The sequence below is a fragment of the Chionomys nivalis genome, chromosome 22 (assembly GCF_950005125.1).
Source record: "Chionomys nivalis chromosome 22, mChiNiv1.1, whole genome shotgun sequence".
Classification (NCBI taxonomy): Eukaryota; Metazoa; Chordata; class Mammalia; order Rodentia; family Cricetidae; genus Chionomys; species Chionomys nivalis.
Window position 1 is genome coordinate 26,694,123 of NC_080107.1, and position 17,260 is coordinate 26,711,382.

The 17,260-nt window shown below is 43.0% G+C and overlaps 1 protein-coding gene across 5 annotated transcripts in view; it reads left to right on the forward strand.

Moving 5' to 3' along the window:
- The window catches only part of Cacnb4 (calcium voltage-gated channel auxiliary subunit beta 4), a 252,035-nt gene that overhangs the window by 120,356 nt on the left and 114,419 nt on the right, over positions 1-17,260 (forward strand). The window contains exons 1-2 of one of the 5 annotated variants that reach the window (XM_057755684.1): positions 2,396-2,674; positions 4,596-4,755. The exons of 2 other annotated variants lie outside the window; for them this stretch is intronic. In XM_057755684.1, coding sequence (XP_057611667.1) covers positions 4,750-4,755 — 6 coding nt within the window. In that variant the 5' untranslated portion in view covers positions 2,396-2,674; positions 4,596-4,749. Of the gene's footprint in view, positions 1-2,395; positions 2,675-4,595; positions 4,756-17,260 lie in introns of those variants that run through there. 2 more of the 5 variants (XM_057755683.1, XM_057755682.1) reach the window with 2 other exon arrangements.

Genomic DNA, 17,260 nt, shown 5'->3' on the forward strand with positions numbered 1-17,260 from the left:
ATTGGCTTGAGAGTCTGAGTTCGACATTTGTCTCTGGTTCATAGGAAGCAGGCAGAGGCAGCCTGGTCCTGTGACACATCTACTCTTGCCCTTCCAGAGCGGGGTGTGGGGTTGCACAGAGTAACACAGCCGGGGCGCTTGACTTAGGGCCTCTGTCCTGACAAGCCCGCCCCAAGTCCAGTGGCAGACTGTTGCATGCGTGGCTCATGAAGCAAGACTCCGCTCTTTACACCCCGCCTTTTAGGCTTTGCGACAGCATTAGCAGACAGTGCGCGGGGCAGCCAGATGTGGAGAGCAGCGGATCCTTGCAGAGTTTCCCAGCAGGGAGTGTTTCACCCACTTTGGTTGTTTCTAAAAGCAGATAACTTCTTTTTCTCTCTCTTTAACTGTTTCTTGTTTAAAAATAATCAGGAAATGGCTATCCTCTCAGGTGAAGTAGTAAAGGAAGGAATTATCTTGAGGAATTTGAGGAGGAAAGAAAGACCATGTCTTGGCTTTCTGTGTATTCTGGCTAAGACATTTTTTGGCACTAGTTAAAAAACTCATTAAAGCAACAACCTGAAGTTAGGGGGAGGTGAGAGTTGGATCTAGAAGGAGTTGGAAGAGTTGGGGTGAACGATGAAATACATTGTACGCCATTCTCAAAGACTTAATGATACTGTATTAAAATACAACCCAATCTGATACATGGATATGAGCTTAGAATTCCTCTTGCAGTCTGGGGCTTGGGGGAGCTGGACTGTCCACTGGCCAGCATCCTGCACCAGCCCACATCTGGCAGCAGATGGAGCTGGCTCAGGATTCTCTGTGTAGAATCTGTTGAACACACCTCCCTCCTCTCCCGCTGTCTTCTGGGTACGCACAGACTCGAAGTCAATATCCTGTGTGAACTTGTCATCTAGGGAGATTGGAGGACCCAGGTCGCCTTGCCATCTTTTTAGATTTGAAAGTGATTAGGTATTTAGATGCACAAGTATGGCTGAAAGCCATTAATGGTTGGGGCATCCCAGACCTGGAAGAATGGCTATGCTATCCTATCTGGTAGCTCGTGGGTGACCTTTGATGGCTCGGCTTGTTGCTCTAGTCTTAGGCTTTTCAGAGACACTGGCTGGGAGACTGACCTCTTTCCCCAGGTCTGGACCAGTGACTCCTTGCTGAGCGCCCAGGAACTGCAGCCAATGCCTTCTGGCTGATGAAGCAGGGTTGTCCCTGGTAAGTGTTTATGCTGCACTTCAGACCTGCAAAGTTCATTCTCTGAGTTCTTTCCTTCCTCCATGTCACAGCTGAAGAGACTAAAGCCCACAGAGGTGAGGACTGACTGGCCAAGTCAGCTGGCAAGGGGGTGGCAAAGCCGAGGTGGGGTTTCTGGGTTATTTCTTACCCCAGTGGTTTCTGCAGCTTCTCTAGTAATGATGTTTGTCTCTCACCAGTTTCTTTCCAATTGTAACTGGGTTCTTCCTAGAGTGAGCTGTAGATTTTTCCCGGGTCAGGCTGCCATCCGTTACTGGTGAGCAGGCAGCCTTAAGTAAGTAGGGGAACTTCATCTCAGGTGACCCCATTATAGAGGTTGCCCTAGGGTGGTGTGAGTATGGTGTGGAGCAGGAGGGAGTTGGACCTTCCTGGGTAAGTTGTGGGGGATGCTCTCTGCTCTTCCAAACTGTTAAAGGTTTGTGTACAGGAAGCAGACAAAGGGTTCTAGCAAAACCTTAGTCTCTTACTTAAAGAGGAGTGTTGAACAAATTGAACTAAAAGACTGTTTGATTTTGCATCTAAAAGCTGGGAGGCTTTTGGCTTCCTCTCCAGACTCTACTACGGACACAGGGGCGTTATCTTGCCAGGAAGGCAGAGAGAGAGAAGGGGGGGGGAGAGAGAAAGAGAGGGGGGAGAGGGAGAGAGGAAAATATTGAAAACTTTTCCCATAGAAATGTCAGAGATCTTTCCTTCAGTGCCCTATCTACTTCCCTTCACTGAGATTACAATGTTCTGTATGACTTAGTGTCCTCTTTAGTTAAATCACCTCCGCAAAAAGTACAGATGTTGGGTGGAGATTGGTATCTGCATGCCTGTCTCTCTATGAATAGTCAAAAATAAAATCTCTCCTTTGCTTCCTCTTCCATCTGTACATTGAATCAAGAGGATGAGCGACTGTCTTTCGAATATCTGATAACCCTCCTTTCTAAACATTCAAGCAGCCTTTTCGATATTGCTCAGTGTTCGTCGTGGAACTACCGATCCGGGCGAAACAGGAAGCATCTCTATGCTGGATAGGATGCTTGGAGTCACCCTCCACTCTCCCAGGGAACGCTCTTCAGCTGACTGAAGCAGGGAAGCCGAGCCAATCAGAGGCCGCTTTCCTAGCTCTGTCACCAGTCTGTGGTTGAGGAAGGCTTTTGCTTCTTATGCTCTGTATAAGGGGAGGCAGATAAAATGCCAGGTCTGGACTGCCTCTGGGGATAACCTCACCCTGGGGGATGTGAATGAATAGCATCTTGCCTGCTAAATTCCCAGGGATTGATAAGGCAAGGCGCAGTTTTTCCAAAGAGGCCTTTTTCTTTTTTAGCTCTGGCTGTGGTTTCTGCAGCAGATTTGTTTTTGCCTTAAAAGAGGTGCTGTGGATTGTCAGACCTCCATGTATGACAGTTTGTACCTGCATGGAGTTGAAGACTCGGAGGCTGTAAGTATTTCATAGATAGCCGGTTCCCTCTCTCCTCCTCTTCCTCCTCCCATTTCCCCCTCCTATTTCTTAGGCAACGCAGGAAACATGGAGCTGAAAGCCAACAGCATTGGGGTGCCTGCTGGCAGCTGTGTGTTCGCTGTGTAGTTTGCGGCTAACTGAGATTATTTATGGCAAGCAAGAGGGAAATTAACTTGCTAGCGAAGCCCCCTACGAGAATAGGCTGTTGGGATTTCTGTGTGACCAGGGCCACGTTTGATTCATGAGGGGTAACGGCCCCTTGAAGACTGGTTTAAACTGTGCAGAAAGTGCTCTTTTTTTTCCCCCAGTCGCAGGGTTCACAGGAAAGACTCATTCATTATATAATAACACTGTTAAGCTGGCATGAATGGGAGGTCCTCAGCTGTGGCGGTGTCATTATGTGCTTACTGGCCCAACATGCCGTTTCTGCTGCTTCTTTGTTAAGGAAATCAGATGCGAGGGTCGTGCACACAATACTCCAGCGCAGAGGCGGTAGGTGGTGTCCCCGTACTATGTCCTGGAAGACCAAAGTGAACTACATGTGTTTGGTCTTAGAAAACTGGACTGTTATCAGGCTGTTCCCCTGATAGTTCAGCCCCCTGCAATGTTTTCCAGTCAGGATGAAACGCTTTTCTGCAGTCCCGAATTTGTAGCATAGTATGCTGTATATACAATGTGCATAGAGGTTAAAACCCATGACTGGGTTCGTCTTTTTACTATTGCCGGTGGTAGCACCTGTTTTTGCATCGGTTACATCGAAACCTCGCAAGGAAGGATGCTCAGAGTTGGCCCATGGGACATGCTGCCGGGGGTGGAGGGGAGTCTGAATTTTATATGAGTACAATGCCTTGCATGTTGCCACATTCTGAACAGGAACTTGTTATATAAGGTGCTCTGGCTAAATCACCCAATAAACAGATTATAACAGAAAAAAGAACCCTATGGCGCACGTCAGTGGAGATGTATGCATCACAGCTGCCATCCACGATAGACAGCAGCCCTTGGCTCTCACAGGGCTCCATTTCTCTCCATTTCTCCTTCCTGTCTGGGTGAGCCCAAACTCTAACTCTAGTTTTCTTCTCCTGAAAACTCTCTCTGCATCTTGCCAGCGTGCTTCAGAACGACCAGGCTGTCAGTGTATTGCAAGGGACTGTAGTCTGTAACGTGGGGACTGAAGCCAAGAAGGCTCACTCTTGCAGGTAGCGTTGAGAAATGCAAGAGATAACTCCAGAGTTTAGCTCCCAGCTTCCCAGCCGGGTTCCTCGGGGCCTTGCCAGTTCTTACGCTCTGTCCCCACACTCACGTATAAAACATGCGATGACTTCTTGAGTTGTAAGTTTTCCTTTTGATCATGATTTTGGATTCGGGCAGTGTTGCTTTGAAGTGGATTGGAGTTTGTTTGCTCCTCTCCCCGAAATGCTGTCAGAAGCCAGCTGCTGCGAGCAGCCGAGTCGCCTAGGAACTAATGTGTGCAGCTCCCTGTTCTCCAGAACTGTCTAAATTTCAGATGCACCGGGTCAGAGGGGAGCCATTTAAGTACAGAAACATTTGTTTGGCCTTTTGGTCCAGCCTCTCAGGACAGCTGGTTTTCCTGCAGGGTGGCTTGACTTGCGGCTGGAGCTGCTTGCTGGCGGGTAGTGCTTGGTACTGCAGTGCCGTGTTCCCAGTGACTCAGTGGTGGCCAGCAGGCTGAGCCTCCTGGGGACAGTGTACATCTGTGCAAGGGGGACGGGTGGACAGGCTGAGGCGTGAAGGAAGGCCAGTTCTCACCTGAGAGTCCGGGAGGCCTTTTTGGGGTGGGATGAAAACCAGGGCACATAAATCAGAGGGGAATACAGAGATGTTCACAGAGGACTGACCTGACCCTGGATGCTCATTCGAGTTTATTTGTTTTTATAAGGAAGAATAATGTGATGTGTTACCCAAGATGGTGTGAACAGAGCTTCAAGCCAATGGAGAAGACTAGGCCCAAATAGCTGAGCCGGTGGAGTGCCAGATAAAGCCACACCTGGAGTGTCACATCCTCGGCAGTCCCTCTCAGGGCCAATGCATTTATGGCTGTAAGTGTGGGGTTTGCCCAGATCAAAGCCGAGCTCGTGGAGTGGTCCCGCTGGATAGGTATGGAAAGCTTCGCTCCTAGCAGCTGCCCCCTGAGGACTGACAGGCACGAAGAGCTCAGAAGGGCACTTCCTCTGGGGGTCTGGGGAGTCCCCACCCTTCTGTGCTACTGCAGATCCTTGTGGGGTGAATGGAGGGATAGCAGCATGTCAGACACGCTAATAGTCAGTGTGTTCATGCCGTGAATCTGTAACAGAGCATCTCGTCCAGAGACAGATGTTTTACTCTAAGAATACAGCATCACTGTGCACTGCAAGCACATCCCAGTCCCAGGACCTGGAAGATTTTGGCACTGTGGTGGGAGGTTTTTCTTAAGAGTCTGGCCCACAGGTGGAAATTATCTTTCTAGGGCCCTAGATGGAAGACTGTGGATTGGGTCTCTTATTGCACACAGAAGAAAGGATAGAGAAGCATGCTGGAACGTAGTTTAGTATGGACACATCGGATTCTTTAGTCCTGAGGAGCCTGTTTGGGCAAGTCGGTTAACTTCTGCTCTGGATTCCAGGAAGGTAGTCAAGGCCCAGGATCATTCCCAATGATAACAAACTACAAACAAAACAAGACAAAACAAAACAAAACAACAACAACAACAAAAAAGAAAAACCCATTCAGTGGCCCCAGCAAGGTCTCTCGTAAGAGTAGGAGATTTTGCATTGTCTGTCACCTTACTTCACAATTTTGGTTTCTCTGAGGATGCATACTAGTGACTTGTACACGCCAGGCGAGGATTCCACCTCTGAGCTTTGCCCACAGCCCCACGTTACTTTGTGGGTCACTTTAACATGAACAATAGAGTTTGTCCTCGTGATGAGTCTGTGCTGACACCGGGCCACTTACAGCGGGTCATGTATACAGGCTGTCATTGGCTTCTGTGTACGTGTGACCCAGCACCCTACTTTTACTGCTCCAGTGTATATAATACAGGTCCTGGCGGTTTATTGTATAAACAATAATAGTTTTTTTAAATAGGGATGAATAAGCAGAATCAAAAAGCAGAAAGGTTACCCGAAGTCCACTACTTTAGATAATCACTGCTTAACTGTATGGTGCTGTTTTCAGCTGTCAATGCCCAGCCGTGTCAATAGGTTGTTCTCAGCCTGCTACTGTGTGTCACATCCTAGTCTGTTAAGTCTTGTCCTCACCGGACTAAATACCAAGCATGCTAACCCTGCAGCCAGCCAGTGCAGGCAGTGCTTTGCACAGCCACGTAGAATTCTGAATGCTTTTAAAGGAAGCATAGATTCTCAAAGTACTTTGCAAAGCGAGGCCAGGCTTAGCTGTACAGAGGAGCTGGTGTCTTAGGCCCAAGCTCTTCCATTTCTAGATGCTTCAATTTGAAAGGAGGTGGCTTGGTCATTTTCAGGGAGAAAGACGATCAGGCCTTAATTCAAAGCCTTTATTACAGAGGGAAACAGTCTTAAAATATTCTCAGTCACACAAAGGAGATATAAAGTAGTTATCAATGTAATTAGAATGATTACAGTGGTAAAAAATAAGGTGAAAGAAAATTGTACCAATTATAATGTATGTTATATTTAAATCTATATGTACTATGCACTGTTCTAAGGGTAACAAACATATGAATTTTTCAAACTATTTGTTTCCAATAAGCTGCATAACTGTTTATTTGTCTAAATGTCTGTGCCCCCACGTGTGTGCGTATACTGTGCCATCTCATACATCACATTCATCCACACATGGGTATGTTTCATGCTTTGCTTACTGATGGTTGATATTCAGTGGGATGCTTTTACTGTAGAAATTTAGGAGAAGGAAGATTAACTGCTTTTGATGTGATGAAAGAAAAGCAAGACGGTTGAAAAGCCACAACTTCTACTACAGAAAGAAGGATTACTGTTTTCAAAGGTGCCGTGAAGTTGTTTTGTGTATGATGACATGTCCTTGTGCTTCTTAGGGATGAAGATAAACTTCAAACTGAGGGTTGATGTATTTTAGGGTCTTCAGGAAAATGTTCTAGAGACACTAAGGTGTGGATTTCTCTTGGAAACAACTGAACCAAAGGTCTCTGTTCTTTGGCGGCTCAGCGAATCCCTTCTGGGGCAGGAAGTCTTGGTCCACTTCTAGAGTAGGAACCCTGGTTTGTAAACGAGTCTAAGGGCTGGGTTTTGGCATCCCTAGGGTTTGTGTGACCGAGGAATGCAGTCGTTTTGCTCAGCTGAGCTATTGTGGTGGGAAGCCAGGGTCTGTGAAGTAAACGGTGAGCACAGGCTTTTCTTCAATCAAATTCCTATAAAGGATGGTTTCTAAAATATGTGTAGAAACGATTACCACATTAAATTGTTATGATGCTAAGAGAAAAATTCCTTAAATTTGACTAGAACCCATGAATTTTCCCCTCCTGCTAGTTTCTTGTTAGTTTGCTATTTTGGGGTCACAGGTGGAAGTATTATGTATCTCAACCATCACCCCTGTTCAGGTGCAGCTTTTATTTCTTTAGTTATAACGAGTCATGGGAAATTATTTTTGCATTGTATGACTGAAGTGCCTGCGAGAACAGCTCAAGGAGTGGGTTTTGGCTCAAGGTTTTGGAGGGTTCTTGGCTTCATGTTTTTGGGTAGAATATCACCGTGGCAGCAATGTGTGGCGGAGGAACTTCTCCATCTCGTGGTAGATAAGAAGCAGAGAAAGAGAAGACAGGAAGGGACCACAATATAGCTTCTGTGACCTAGTTCCTCCAAGTAGGTCTAAATTTCTTCCTTTGACCACTTCTTGATAAGTGCCATTGAGTCATGCATCCATGACTCTGTTAATAGATAAGAGGCCTCAGAATCCATCCACCTCCTCAAAGTCCATCACCTGGCAAAGAAGCGCCTTGAGGGACATTTCATGTCCGTAGTACGATTGAGTCCAGAGTGTTAGAATATAGTACCGTTGCTCCAATTATGTGTCCTCGGTAAATGCAACATCACCCTGTGGCAGACATCTGTGTGAGGCTCAGTCTGAAGCCAACAGCAACTATGCAAACACATCATAAAGTGAGGGGACCACAGCTTCCCTCTGCAATTAGTCTTCCGTTTCCACTGGGTCTTATTTCTATGTTGATAGTCCTTGTTGTTCTTGTCTCTATCTCTTCTTTAACATCCCTTCTCCAGGTAAGCAAGGCAAGAAAGAGGAATAGAGGACGTGACTGCGCTGGTTATCCCTTTTCATCTTGTCTTGCCTCCCTGACTTGTCCTTTCAAATAGTAGTCATATTGTGATTTCACTCACATGACAGTGGAGTTAAACTAAAAATTAGACCAGCAAACTCTACAGATCTCTGTTCTGCTTAAGAAACAGGCAGACTTAAATGCTTTTTAATATGTTTGTATCAGCTATGGGGCTGTGAAAACAGGAATTTTAACCAGCTGACTTAGCCTGGCCCCTTTTTACATGGGAAAATTTAATCAATTTTATAGGTATATAAATACATATAGATACGCAATTTAAGAATTTACTGATAATTTATAAATAATTTATTTTCAAACAGTTTTTTGGGCTGGCAAGATGACTTATCAGGTAAAAAGGCTTGGTGTCCAAGCCTAATCATCTTAGTTCAATCCTCAGAAACGACATAAAGGTTGATTGAAAGAAATGGTGTCATAAAGTTGTCCTATGCCTGCCCCAAATGTCCACACATACATCATCGTGAACATACAGTGATAAACAAATTTCAGAAAGTACTAAAACAATTCCTTTGGTATACCCATAATTTCACCATTCATTAAAGATTAAATCAAACTTCCATATGAGTTAGACGAATGCACTTGCTTAAATTTGTTTCAGTTCCTGCCTGTTTTGTTAGCTCATACCATCTCTTGTCTTCTGGGTTGTTAAAGAAGTTAAGTCAGACACGACTTGCCACAGTAATGTCTGTCAAAGTGACTGGCCATGCAATCTCCAGCACCGCTTCCATCAGGACACTCTCAAGAAAGGCAGCTCATTTTGCATTTTCATCCATCTATTTTCTCACAATATTTCAATGTGTGTTTCAGCACAGCCAACTTAACCTTCTCCTCTGCTTAGTCTTCTTGAGAATGCTGTAAGACTTCTTCCTTTTCTTGGCACCACCATGAAGTCCCAACACAGGATGAAGGGTAGACTCCTTTTGAATGTTGTAGTCAAAGTATGGCATCTTCCAGCTGCTTACCAGCAAAAAGCAGCCTTAGCCAATCAAGAGAATTTCCCTCTTGAACCTGGATCTTGATTTTTACATTTTCTATAGCATCTGAGGATTCAGCCTCAAGGGTGATGGTCTTCCCCATAAGGGTCTTTACAAAAATCTGTATCACTGCAGACACTGGGTCAGAAAGCCGTTTACTTTCATACAAAGAATTAAGCCAGGCATGGTAGCACATGCCTTTAATCTCAGCACTCAGGAGAGGGAGGCAGAGGAATCTCTGTGAGTTCAAGGCCAGCCCTGTCTACTTAGAAAGTTCCAGAACAGCCAAGTTCTCAAATAATCAAATATGTAAATAAATAATCAAATAGATAAATAAATAAGAAAGGAAGGAAGGAAGCAAGGAAGCAAGGAAGGAAGGAAGCAAACTAACAAACAGACTTTTTGGGTGCAGAAATGGTTCATTAGTTATAAGTACTGACTGCTCTTTCAGAGGACCTGGGTTCAATTCCCAGCACTCATATGGTGGCTCACACCTGTCTTTAACTCCAGCTCTAGGGGACTAATGTCTTCTTATGGCCTTTGCAGGACCAGACACTCATGTGTTTGTGCACTCATGTGCAGAAATATACGTGTAAGCAAAGCAATCATACATATAAAATAACTTACTAAACAATTAAATCTTAGGGGAATATTTGATACTACAGGACAGAGTTGACCAGTATTTTGATTTTATAATTATCAATGCTGAGAATTCACTTTTCATAAACATATAGTATGAAATGGCATACGTATATTTAAGACCATTTCAGAAATTATTGGAAATTCTGTCCTAATCCCAAGCCAAAATTTATGTAAACTTTTAAAAAATGAAACCCATTAGCAACTTCACATAACAATAAAAAATTTCTAGTACTCTGCTATGTATTGAAAACCTCCATGCTGGGGATAATGTTAGGAAAATCAGAAAGTCTAGTTTCTGTAATTATACTACTATTCCCTTATCAGAGGTGACTTCATAGGTACCACCCAATGGTGTAGGAGCTTCTTCTGTTTGTGTGTTGCTTTCATTGGTTGAATAAAGAGACTGCCTTGGCCTTTTGATAGAAAGGCCTTAAGTGGCCGGAGTAGACAGAAAAGAATGCTGGGAAGAAGGGAAGTGTGGCAGACACCATGAATCTCCTGCCCGAGACAGACATAGGTTAGACTATTGCTGGTAAGCCACAATCACATGGTGATATACAGATTTAATAGAAATGGGTTAATCAGGATGTGAGAGTTAGCCAGTAAGAGGCTAGAGCTAATGAGCCAGGCAGTAATTTAATTAATACAATTTCTTTGTGGTTATTTTAGGGCTTAAGCTAGCCGGGCGGCGGGACACCCTCTTACTACAACACTGCAGGTTCTAACATATAGGTCTGGACTTTGCACAGAGGTGTTTCACTGGCATGATGGTGGCATTGACTGGCGTGATGGTGGCGTTGACTGGTATGATGGTGGCGTTGACTGGCATGATGGTGGCGTTGACTGGCGTGATGGTGGTGTTGACTGGCGTGATGGTGGTATGAAACGCTGCAGTCAAGTTGTGCCCCAGAAGGGGATCGTGCCACCAGAGACATCATCTATTCATTCCATGCCAGAACCTGATGCCTTTGGTCACAGGGGTTCAGAAACTTCTGTCAGACTTTTGGTGATGGCACATTTAGTTACACAGCCCCACAATGGACTGAAACCCGCATTGCCAAAGCTGTGTAGTAGAGGCATGTGCCTTATATATTAAAGACAGGACACTCCCAAGAGAGTTTACAGTTCGTATAAAACGATGGCAGAGATAGGGAATTGTATACGTTCACAACCTGGGCTTTGAACCTTTTAAGACTTTGGAGAGTGTGAGGCTAATGGAAAAACTGCTGCCGTTTTGACAGCACATATTGGTTTGCAGGACAAAGGTAGCCCCAACGGCTCTCAAGACCATTTGTGAGCACTAGGAAGACCAGAACTTGTTCTGGCTCCATAGTTATCTGGTCTTTAGAATAGCAATGTGCAGTTTTAGTGGTTGACTTAGCTACTTCTCCACTGTCAGTGTTCCACATGTCCTGTTTTTAATCTGTTGGAAAGATATTAAAAAGGTTTACACTCAAAGTAGGATGTTTTGAGCATGTAATTCAGTACTCAGAAGTCCAAGGCAGAAAATTGTGAGATCAAGGCCAGCCTAGGCCATAAACAGAGACTCTTTAAAAATCCAAAGTAAATAAAATAAATGGGAGCATTTGGATTTTCTTTTAGCCTTTGCATTCATGAGACCAGAAATGAAAGCTATACTCCTATGTGAATATTGGCGATCCCCAGTCAAGAGCCTGATGGTGTAGACGAGCCTGGTGGTGTAGACGAGCCTGGTGGTGTAGACGAGCCTGGTGGTGTAGACGAGCCTGGTGGTGTAGACGAGCCTGGTGGTGTAGATGAGCCTGGTGGTGTAGACGAGCCTGGTGGTGTAGACGAGACTGGTGGTGTAGACGAGCCAGGTGGTGTAGACGAGCCTGGTGGTGTAGACTGAAGATGGCAGCCCTCTGATTTTGCCTCTTACCAGTTCCTATGATATCTTAATGCATCTTAATCACACCAGATTCTGTTCCCAGTGTCGCTGATCTCACCCGCTTGGTTAAAATTTTGGTAAATAATATGGTGTTTCTCGATATTTTCAATTCTCTGTAAAACTTAAAACTTTTTACTTTTATATTGATCATAGGTGTCAGCTATGAAAATGTAGTTTGCCTTTGAATTTTTCACTCTATAAGACACTGCAGTCTAATAATGTTGTCCAGAGCACCTGGGAATGCATCTAGCTCCTGACTTCTTAGTTCTGTCCCTAAGTATGTTTCTTTCTTTTTTTTTTCTTATTTTTTTTTAATGCACTACATTTTGATCATATTCTTCCCCTTTCCCCAACACTTCCCAGGTCCTCCATACGTCTCTACCCACCCAACTTCATGTTCTCTCTCTCTCTCTCTTTCTCTCTCTCTCTCGAAAAATGAAAATCCAAACAAACAAAAATATAATAAAACCAAAAATAGCAAGACAAACACAAAAGCTCACACACAAAAACATGGAGCTTGGTATGGTCAAGTGCTTCTGGGGCCTGCCCTGGAGTGCGGTCAATACGCCCAGTGACACTCTACTGGAGAAAACGGTTTTTCCCTTTCCCAGCAAATACCAATTGAAAATAGCCTTTTGGTTTGGAGTTTGGCTTTGTGTCCACCCACTTTCCCTGTTCCATGCTGGGATTTTTGTCTGGTTTGAACTTGTGTAGTTCTTATACATACTGACACAGGCTTTGTGAGCTCCTATGTGTATCTACCCTGTTGTATCTGGAGAATGCTGTTCCCTTAGAGTCACCCACCACTCTGGCTCTTAGAGTCTTTCTGCCCCCCTCTTCCAAATAGCTCATTGGGCACTGAGGGCAGGGGTTTGATTAAGACGTCTCTTGAATATGTTTCTTAGCTTTCTGTGCCCTTGATTTCTTTGTCTCTGTAGCTTCAACAATAATGAAACAATAAAAAAATGATTTCTTGGTAGTTCCAAAAATTAAGTTATTTAATATGTCTAAAGCCCCTAAAACATATATGCGTATATAAGTATTAATTATTGATCTAAATTATATTTATCATATATATATCATAAATATCCATGAAGTAAAAGCTTATCTCATCTGTGATAATCTTCTGCTTTGGGGATTGAAGTCTGCCTTTTACTACACAATTCTGAACAAGAACTTAGTTTTATTTCTAGCATTCTTACATAATTTTTATAGTGATTCTCCCAAATCTTATAGAATATATTCTTGTGACTCCGTGTCTGTGTGTATGTCCTCACCATGGGTCACATTCTACACAAGGTACTGTGTAGAAAAGTTAGTATAAACGCAGAACCACATGCAGAGTGATGATAGTGGTGGCAGGCAGAAGACTCACTGCTCTCCTGAGAGCTTACAATTGATTCACATCGTGTTTCGGAAAAGGAGGTGATAGAGTCTCATTGAAAGAATACCAGGATTTGGAGGCCTTGGCCTCTTATTAGCTGTGACTTGGGACAGGCACCTTATCTCCCTACTCCTCAATTTTCCTCATATAGAATGAAGAAATTTGGTTAGATAGTTTCTAAGATTTTTTTTTTTTTTTCTGCATCTGAAATCGTGTTCTGTTTGTGGATAAGCATTTCTTCCTTTGGGATACAAATGCCACTGTGTGCCATTTGCTTTCTGAAATGATCAATTACCATGGCGTTATGTAAGACACTGAGTAAGGTGTCAGTGTGTGGGTTTTAAATCTGCGTGTTTGGCTTTTTTCAGGATCTTTAAAAGAAGCAAGTGTATTCAGTACAGTTTTGGGGAAGACTATACTTTATGAAGGCAAATGTTTTTACTTAAGACTTAAGAAGCCAACGAAGGTGCATTGTCTGTTGCTCGTTTGCTTCCCTTTCCTGTGTCTCATCCCCCAGGTATATATAACAAATATATATAATATTTGTTAGGTCTGAAATCCTTAGTACTGAGATTATTGTTTGGAATGTTCTAAAGTCAATAATCAACTAAATGGAACCCTCCAGAAGTGTAGTAAGTTTTAGGAGACATTGATTCCTTTTAAGAATCAGTCTCTCCGTTTAAAAGTAGTTGTACCTAGTGTACGTAGTGTTTTTATGATATCTTCAAAGGCATAGAAATGAAAGTGGAAATCTTGACTTGAGCTCAGTCTCTCAAATATTCCTTTAAATCATGTTTGAATAAGAGTTAGGACAAAAATTTATCATCTATGATGACAAGGAAATATGGTGAGTATCATGCTAAAATAGTAGGTAAACATATTGGTTCCCTAGTCTATTTTCAAAGAACCATTATTATAACTTGATGCCATCAGTCTCAAATGATGCCTCAGAGATTAATGCCTTGGTACTTATTTGATTGAATCAAATGGCTCATTGAATGGCTCTATTGATCCAAGTGATGGAATTAATAACTTATTTTTCACATTTTCAAATCATCTCCCATTTGATCATGTGATTGTAACTACCGTACTGGAATTAGGCTAAAGTTGAAAAGGCCAGAAAACACAGGGCCTTTTAATCATCATGATGACCAGGGCCCTTGTGACGTGCTGGGAGATTGCAGGGTAGCATATGGAAGACAACTGCACAGGTCAGAGAGGTTTCGCATGTGCTGGGTTTAAAGGAAAACACCCCTGATGGTCAAGTTTGTTAACTGAGAGCAGAAAGCATGGCTATGTAAACCATCATGCATATATTTTATAAAAAGATGTATTTATTTATTTACATGTGTGTCTACATGCCTCCACATGTATATGTGCACCACGTGCATGCAGGTGTCTGAGGAGACCAGAGGGTGACAAATGCCTGGGAACTGAAGTTCTAAGCAGTTGTAAGTCACTTGATGTGGGAACTGAGCCTGGATCCTCTACAAGAGCAGTGGTGGTTTTAACAATAGAACCATCTCTCTGGGCCCATTATACATATTCTTAGAGTACCAGTGTAAATTCCTCTTAGCTTTTAGCATTTATAACAAGTATACTTTTTCATGTTTATCATATCTAAGATATATATATATATATATATATATATATATATATATATATATATATTGTTTTTTGAGACAGGGTTTCTCTGTGTAACTTTGGTGCCTGTCCTGGAACTTGCTCTTGTAGACCAGGTTGGCACTGAACTCACAGAGATCCTCCTGCCTCTGCCTCCAGAGTGCTGCGATTAAAGGCATGCCCCACCACCGCCCAGCTCTAAGAGCTATATCTTAAGACTAATAATACTTCATAGTTTTATTGGCAGTGTTTTTAACTTCAGTTGTACATAGTCTAATATTGTCTTAAAAACAGTTAACATCTTCAATCCAGCAAAATGAGATATTTTGGAAAAAGTTAAATAATGTGAAACTGGGTGTAATAATCTATGTCTCTGAGAACTTCCTACCTTGTTCCCTCCCTACTGGTAGCGATCATTAATTTATTGGGCATTCTTCAGTTCTTTTCCCAATATATTTATAAACATGGAAATTTAGAGAAACATCCATAAACATATACACATATCTCACACTTGTAATGAAAGAATACAAATAATATCAAAGCAGATATCATCCCACTATGACACCTAAAAGTGTACCCCATCTATTTTTCATGCCAGTTGATTCCTTTTCGTAGCCTGGGTGACATACTGGCTGTACTGTGTGATTGTATCATTAAAAAGAAAAGGTCACCCACTCTATCCACTTCTTTTTTGTTGCTGTTGTTTTGTGCTGTACACCACTTATGGAATAAAGAGTTTATTTTGGCCTGTGGTTCCCGAGGGAGAGTCCATCATGGGGTGGGGGCAGCCAGATCAGGAAGCTGAGAGATTACATCTGCATCCATACACAGGAGAGCAAGCTGGAAGTGGGATGAAGCTGTGGATTCTCAAAGCCTGCCCCCTACTCTGTGATGTCCTTCTGCAAGTATACCTAAAGGTCCCGTATCCTCCCCAAACAGTGCTGCTAACCAGGGACCGAGTGTTCGGTTATGTGGGCCTATGGGGGTAGCACTTCTCATCTAGACTGCTATAACCACTGATAAAGATTAAGAAGAATTTTTATTTAGTTGTCTTGCGGCTAAAAATTGCCTTTCACATCCTTTCCTCTGGATATTTGTGTATACGGGGAGCATTTCCCCAAAATGTTTCGGTAGATAGAATTTCTAGGTAGGATGATTAGCAAATTTAACATTTGTTTTTATTTGTGAGTATTATAAATTTAGATTAAAATAAATCCTTTACAGGTTGAGGAAAAATACTGAACCAGCTCAACGCATTCAGTCTGAAATATAAAACTGTAAGACATGTCTTGATTACAGGAAGCACGTTTTTTCCAGGGTTATGCTTCTGGTAGCTTAGGAAGAATTGTTCTACTCTGTTGTAATAGTTTGTTGCTAGTTTTTCAACAAAAGTTGCAGAAGTCACACCCATCTTCAGCTTCATCTTTGTAGCTGAAAAACCCGAGACCCAGAGAGGTTAGACACCTTTCTCAGAATGTCAAAATTGGAGTTACAACTGCACCTAGAACCTTCTGTACATATCCTTCTAGGGCAATATTCTTTTGTGTGATGCCAGGTTCTGAGGGCCCATAATGTTTTAAAAAACTAGACAACTCCTCAAAGGGGGCTGCATCATGTGTTGATATGGCGCATGACAGAGGATTTCCCAGAGAATATGCTGCTCTCCGGCCCAATAGTTAGACCTTTATTTGTTTAGCTCAAATTTGCTACAAATTTTCTTTCACGGTTTTGTTTGATTTTGCTCTGTAATGAAGTTGAAAGTCCTGAGTTGCTGATGGGCTAAAATAGGAATAATATATCCATAAAGCATAAGTGAATATAACATCTCAATGCTGGAGGACATTGGAAAGAGGTTTGGGGGTTTGGAGAAATATTCAAGCGCTTATAATTTGTATGCAGGTCCTGGCGAGAGTTGTAAGTAAATGCTACATCTGACTTTAGGGGAAAGGATTCAAGTTCCATTTCGTTCTCTGTCGTTATCACTTACAATTTGTGTCCACGAGCTTCCAATTCAAGAAAATACTTGCATGGTTCCGTAGCAATATTTTTAAAAGGCAAATGGACACTGATATTTGTCAAAGCCACAGAGAATTATAAGTTCTGTGACAGGAGCTGATTCTGTCAGAAGGAAAAAATGTAGCCATGCTCAAATGAGAGTAGATTGGAAGGACTTAATGAAATGCACAGAGATCAGTGGGATACGAGGGAGCTATCGGAGACAGTGCTGGCAACCACACGGTTGTTTCTCCTCCTAAGATGAAGGGCATGTAGAAGACACCGGAAGCTCTAAGTTCTGCCCATAAATCAGGCACACAGCTTTCTCTGTTGAAGGTACCACCACCCTGGGGTACCTGCTTGGCAGTGGTCCTCAGGAAGAAAGTCAGAGGTAGCCATTCTCCATCCATTCTCTTGAACCATGGCTTCTGTTGGTCAAAGCACTGGAGAACAGATTGCGGAGTTTGTAGGTCAATCACACTGTGCAGGAGCAGGCTGGAGTCGGGTGGGGAGTGCCATGGAAAAGCAAGGCGAGGTTGTTTTGTCTGTCTCACTGTATTATCTGAGTATATATTCAAATGGGTCCATGAAATTGTGCAGTTTGATGGTGTCCCCAAAGCATGCCTCTCAAGATGCTACTGGGGCTATCAAGGACTTGCTGGTAATTTTCCGTTAAGATGTGTTTTGATATTTCATAGATAGACATAACTTTCTGCAGATAATTTATCTGAGT